At 40.4% G+C, this 6727-nt stretch overlaps 1 protein-coding gene across 2 annotated transcripts in view; it reads left to right on the forward strand.

Annotated features, from left to right (window-relative positions):
- Positions 1-6727, forward strand: part of b3glcta (beta 3-glucosyltransferase a) — a 176530-nt gene that overhangs the window by 104655 nt on the left and 65148 nt on the right. For both annotated transcript variants that reach the window (XM_043692053.1, XM_043692052.1), the window contains exon 10: positions 4703-4772. In XM_043692053.1, coding sequence (XP_043547988.1) covers positions 4703-4772 — 70 coding nt within the window. The remainder of the gene's footprint in view (positions 1-4702; positions 4773-6727) is intronic.

Below are 6727 nucleotides of genomic sequence, written 5' to 3' on the forward strand. Positions count from 1 at the left end.
TCATCCACAGATTCTATCAACAAACACATCGACCTGGACCCAATATACTAACCACTGCAACGGACAGCTGGAACTGACAACCGGAAGCGGCAGAGACAAACCACTATAAATGCCGGAGGAAACATCACAGAAGCGCTTCATAGGAGGCTCCCAAGCACTGAGGATGTCACCTAGACAGGGGATGAAACATCTGCAACACAAATTCCCAGCTCGGCGAACAGAACTACAACCTTTGACAAGATTTTGCACTTCACTCTAGATTCCTGTCCCAAATAATAGTTTCCAAAAGAGAATTTTGATTAGCATGTTAGCTACTTTCATACTTTTTAGACAAGTGGGTCATTTTTTGGCATTTGGTCATCTCATTGATATTATTAACTATCAGGGTTCTTGATGAGCTAATATGCACAGAGAGACCATCCCAATGTTGTCATTACTTCCCTGTTCGTGATCATATCCTGAGAAACCAGACCACATTCGAAAATGGGGTGAGAAATATCAAGTGTATTTTAAGTAGAGAAGTTCACTGTCAATACAGAGGCAATAACAGTGACAATAAAAAGGAGTTGAGTGTAATTATTGGGTTCCTCATGGGAAGTTCATATTCAGTGTGGCACACAATCAATAGAGCAAATCAAAGGTTAAATAATGTTCAAAAATTATACAAAGTAGTGAACGCTATTAAGGTACATCCAATATGTCCTTCCTTTTTTGAAATATTCTGTACACATCAACTGAAAGTTTAAATAAGAGATTCACGGATGATTACAGCACATCAGGCTCGAAATTGTAAAGGGAGACTTTTGGAAGTGATCCTATTTTCATCGAAGCAAAGAAGATTGTGAAAGGAAACATAAAGGAAAGGCTTCAAACCACGAATGTAACTTTGTTATCTTGAAATTGCAAGTGCAGAAGCAGAGTGCAAAATTGCATATTGCATAAAAATATCTCTGAACAAATAGTGAAATATAGATAGATCCCCACAAAAAGCAGGTGCATGCTGTGTTGAGAGTTTTCGTATCAGTCTGGAATCTCAATAGTAATAGTCATAAAACAGTATCCACTCACATAGACTCATAGAGATGTACAGCACGGAAACAGACCCTTTGGTCCAACTCGTCCATGCCAACCAGATATCCCAACCCAATCTAGTCCCACCTGCCAGCACCTGGCCCATATCCCTCCAAACCCTTCCTATTCATATACCCATCCAGATGCCTTTTAAATGTCGCAATTGTACCAGCCTCCACCACCTTCTCTGGCAGCTCTTTCCATATATGTACCACCCACTGAGTGGAAAAGTTGCCCTTTGGTCTCTTTTATATCTTTCCCCTCTCACTCTAACCTAAGCCCTCTAGTTCTGGACTCCCCCACTCCAGGGAAAAGACTTTGTCTATTTATCCTATCCATGCCCCTCTTGATTTTATAAACCTCTATAAGGTCACTCCTCAACCTCTGATGCTGCAGGGAAAACAGCCCCATCCTATTCAGCCTCTCCCTATAGCTCAAATCCTCCAACTCTTGTAAATCTTTTCTGAACCCATTCAAGTTTCACAACATCTTTCCGGTAGAAAGGAGACCAGAATTGCATGCAATGTTCCAACAGTGGCCAAACCAATGTCCTGTACAGCCGCAACATGACCTCCCAACTCCTGTACTCAATACTCTGACCATTAAAGGAAAGCATACCAAACGCCTCCTTCACTATTCTATCTACCTGCGACTCCACTTTCAAGGAGCTATGAACCTACACTCCAAGGTCTCTTTGTTCAGCAACACTCCTAGGACCTTACCATTAATGTATAAGTCCTGCTAAGATTTGCTTTCCCAAAGTGCAGCACCTCACATTTACCTAAAATACACTCCATCTGCCCATTGACCCATCTGATCAAGATCCTATTGTAATCTGAGGTAACCTTCTTCGCTGTCCAATTTTGGTGTCATCAGCAAAGTTACTAACTATGGCTCTAATGCTCACATCCAAATCATTTATATAAATGATGAAAAGTATTGGACCCAGCACCAATCCTTGTGGCACTCCACTGATCACAGGCCTCTAGTCTGAAAAACAACCCATCATCACCACCCTCTGTCTTGCACCTTTGAGCCAGTTCTGTATCCAAATGGCGAGATCTCCCTGTATTTCATGAGATCTAACCTTGCTAACCAGTCTCTGATGGGGAAACCTTGTCAAACGCCTTACTGAAGTCCATATAGATCACATCTACTGCTCTGCCCTCATCAATCCTCTTTGTTACTTCTTAAAAAAAGTTTTTGAGGCATGATTTCCCACACACAAAGCCAGGTTGACACTACCTAATCAGTCCTTGCCTTTCCAAATATATGTACATCCTGTCCCTCAGGATTCCCTCCGACAACTTGCCCACCACCAACATTAGGCTCACTGGTCTATAGTTCCCTGGCTTGTCCTTACCACCGTCTATAGTTCCCTGGCTTGTCCTTACCACCCTTCTTAAACAGTGGCACCACGTTAGCCAACCTGCAGTCTTCTGGCACCTCTCCTGTGACTATCGATGATGCAAATATCTCGATAAGAGGCCCAGCAATTACTTCCCTAGCTTCCCACATAGTTCTAGGGTACACCTGATCATATCCTGGGGATTTATTCACCTTTATGCATTTCAAGACATCCAGCACTTCCTCCTCTGTAATATGGACATTTTTCATGATGTCACCATCTATTTCCCTACATCGTATATCTTCCATGTCCTTTTCCACAGTAAATACTGATGAAAAATATTCATATATTATTTGCCCCATCTCCTGCGGCTCCACACAAAGGGCGATCTTTGCTGATCTTTGAGAGGCCCTATTCTCTCCCTAGTTACCCTTTTGTCCTTAATGTACTTGCAGAAACCATTTGGATTCTCCTTAACTCTATTTGCCAAAGCTATCTCATGTCCCCTTTTTGCCCTCCTGATTTCCCTCTTAAGTATACTCCTGCTGCCTTTATACTCTTCTAAGGATCCACTCCATCTATCCTGTCTATACCTGATGTATGCTCCCTTCTTTTTCTTAATCAACTCTCAATTTCTTTAGTCATCCAGCATTCCCTATACCTACCAGCCTTTCCTTTCACCCTGACAGGAATATACTTTCTCTGGACTCTCGTTATCTCATTTCTGAAGGCTTCCCATTTATGTCCCTTTACCTGCAAACATCTGCGCCCAATCAGCTTTTGTAAGTTCTTGCCTAATACCGTCAAAGCTATCCTTCCTCCAGTTTAGATCTTCAACCTTTAGATCTGGTCTATCCTTTTCCATCACTATTTCAAAACTAATAGAATTATGGTCACTGGCCCCAAAGTGCTCCCCCATTGACACTTCAGTCACCTGCCTTGTCTTATTTCCCAGGAGTAGGTCAAGTTTTGCACCTTCTCTAGTAGGTACATCCACATACTGAATCAGAAAATTGTCTTGTACACACTTAACAAATTCCTCTCCAACTGAACCCTTAACACTATGGCAGTCCCAGTCGATGTTTGGAAAGTTAAAACCCCCTACCATAACCAGCCCATTATTCTTATAGATAACTGAGATCTCCATACAAGTTTGTTTCTCAATTTCCCTCTGACTATTAGGGGGTCTATAATACAATCCCACTAAGGTGATGATTCCTTTCTTATTTCTTAGTTCCACCCAAATAACTTCCCTGGATGTATTTCTGGGAATATCCTTCCTCAGCACAGCTGTAATGCTATCCCTTACCAAAAACGCCATTCCCCTCCTCTCTTGCCTCCCTTTCTGTCCTTCCTGTAGCATTTGTATCCTGGAACATTCAGCTGCCAGTCCTGTCCATCCCTGAGCCATGTTTCTGTAATTGCTATGACATACCAGTCCCATGTTCCTAACCGTGTCCTGAGTACATCTGCCTTCCCTGTTAGGCCTCTTGCATTGAATATTTTAGAACATTCAAGTACATGTGGTAATAATAAGTTCACATATTTAAAACAACAATTTACCTGATGTAACATAAATTCTTATAATATCATTTGGTTGCAATCCATTCATTGTTTACCGAGGAGAAAATCCAGTTTTGATGGTGGAGTTTTGAAGTGCCATTTTTGGCTTTTTCTCAGGAATGAAAAATTCTCAAAAGAGCAACCAAACAGGAGCATTCTGGATTCAGCAAAACAATTATTTTATTTGTTTATTGGGCCACCTTACAGTGGACTATCCAGCAACATCAAGTTTAATATAGTGATAGTGCACAGGTTCTCTTAAAGTAACCAGAAGTAATTAATTCAATTGATTTTCTGTATAAACTTAATTATCCTAACAAACCTGCTACTCAGTTTGCAATGGCATCACTAATTAAGAATGCCGTGTTAAGACTGGATCAGCTTTTCTCATTGGTGTTGTTTAAAGGATAAATATTGGTTAGGGGAATTTCCCTGCTGTTCCTTGTGTAGTTCAAATGCATCATTTATTTCCATACAAGCATGCAGATGAGATCTCAGTTTAACATCTGCACTAAAAGGATCCATTCAGTACATGGGCTTAATTCTTGGAAGCAGGGTTAAAGCCACAACCTTTTACAATGGAATCAAGAGCCCTCACTAAGTCAAACGAGTATTTACGTTTTATTTAATTTACATTTTGTAGAATGCTGAAGTCAAAAGTTTACAGTTGTGTTACAATTTGTTTAGAATCTTCAAACAATTTTATGTATCATTTTACAGGGAAAGCTAGTAGAGAAGGGAAACATCTTTTTTGCTGTAAAAACCTGCAAAAAGTTCCATCAGGAAAGAAGTAAGTATCTGCTAATATACAGTGTATTTGAGAGATAACATTTTCAAATTCTGTGGTACCAAAAACTAGTACTACATCTGGTAGGTTTTTATATTGACATTGCACAATAGTCTGCTTACATACATTTTTTTTAGATTAGATTAGATTACTTACAGTGTGGAAACAGGCCCTTCGGCCCAACAAGTCCACACCGCCCCGCCGAAGCATAACCACTGTGCCACCGTGCCGCCACTTTGGGGAGCTATAATAGATAATTTAAGTCAGAATTATTCTGGTCTTCTTAGAATACTATGGAAAAGAGTTCATTCCTTTCATCAGTTCTGTGCCACACTTTGAAAGAGCCAACCACTTAGTTCCAGATCTGCTCTGGTTCCCCACCCTGCAGTGTTTTCCTTTCACAATTATGTATTCAATTCACTTTTGAAAATGTCCATTGAATTTGCTCACTACACACTTTGAAGTAGCCATTGAATATTCGAACAATACATAGCACAAAGTATGAGTGGGTCTGTTAAAGACTTAAGTTACAAGAAATTACAAGTTTTAATGATTCATATTCTGAAGAAAACGTGATTTCAGTTTCTGGAAAATGTTATCTCTAGGGCATTATAATTCTTTGAATCTTATTATAGATTACCTTTCCTTGTTGTTTCACCACATTTCAAGTCTTCCTTTGGGAAAACATTTTGAAGGGCTAAAAATGTCTCTATAACATTGAAAAATTAATAAGATTAATTAATTCAATCCAGTGCAGAGTTTGTTTTTAAATTTGTGATTTCCCCTCAAATTATTGATGTGAACTGAGATTCCTTTAATTCCTCATTTTTTAAAATATTGCTGGCTATTTTACACAATCGGTTAGATTTGAACTTTGATCTCCAGTTAAAAGAAACTAAGGTTTTTAATTAGTTTGGAGCCTACATCATAATTGTAAAGTATCCCAAAGTATTTTACAGCCAATGAAATGGTTTCAAAGTGTCGTCACTGTTGTAATATGGGAAACCTGGTAAATGCACCTACTCTTTCAAAATGCTCCCTGTTGCCTCAAAGGAATTGAGGTAGGTTGCTCTGGCCATGTGACTTTGAGATGTACGGTGGTAGCTGTCAGCGTACTGGAATCTGTAGCTGTTGCAGTGGAAATAAAGAAATCAGGAGAATGGAGTGCAATCCTTACAGGAGGTAGGGTGAGTACCAGTATGGTTAAAGAAGGTGTGGGAGTCCATGGATCTGTAGAGAAATTGAAGTAAGATTAGAATTGGACACATCTTGAATAAGTGTCTTCTACCACTATTAGTCCTAATTTCCTACAAACCAGAAATCTTCCCACCAGCATTGTACCTCAACTCGTACATTGATCCTCCCCCATCACCCTATTTCAACACTCACTAGCATGTGGCACTGAGAATGATCAATATGTGGCAATGGGAGTAATCCTCATATTTCTATCTTTGTGGTCCTACTATCAATTTCCTCCCTAGCTCCAGGTAACCTAACCATAGGTTCTCAATGCATGTTGTCTCCATACTTTTTGTATTAATGTGTGCTCCAGACGATGGCTCCCTTTCTTAGAGTCATAGAGATGTACAGCGTGGAAACAGACCCTTCGGTCCAACCCATCCGTGCCGACCAGATATCCCAACCCAATCTAGTCCCGCCTGCCAGCATCCGGCCCATATCCCTCCAAACCCTTCCTATTCATATACCCATCCAAATGCCTCTTAAATGTTGCAATTGTACCAGCCTCCACCACTTCCTCTGGCAGCTCATTCCATACATGTACCACCCTCTGTGTGAAAATGTTGCTCCTTAGGTCTCTTTTATATCTTTCCCCTCTCATCCTAAACCTATGCCCTCTAGTTCTGGACTCCCCGACCCCAGGGAAAAGACTTTGCTTATTTACCCTATCCATGCCCCTTATAATTTTGTAAACCTCTATAAGGTCACCCCTCAGCCTC

Source organism: Chiloscyllium plagiosum, chromosome 6, assembly GCF_004010195.1.
Source record: "Chiloscyllium plagiosum isolate BGI_BamShark_2017 chromosome 6, ASM401019v2, whole genome shotgun sequence".
Classification (NCBI taxonomy): Eukaryota; Metazoa; Chordata; class Chondrichthyes; order Orectolobiformes; family Hemiscylliidae; genus Chiloscyllium; species Chiloscyllium plagiosum.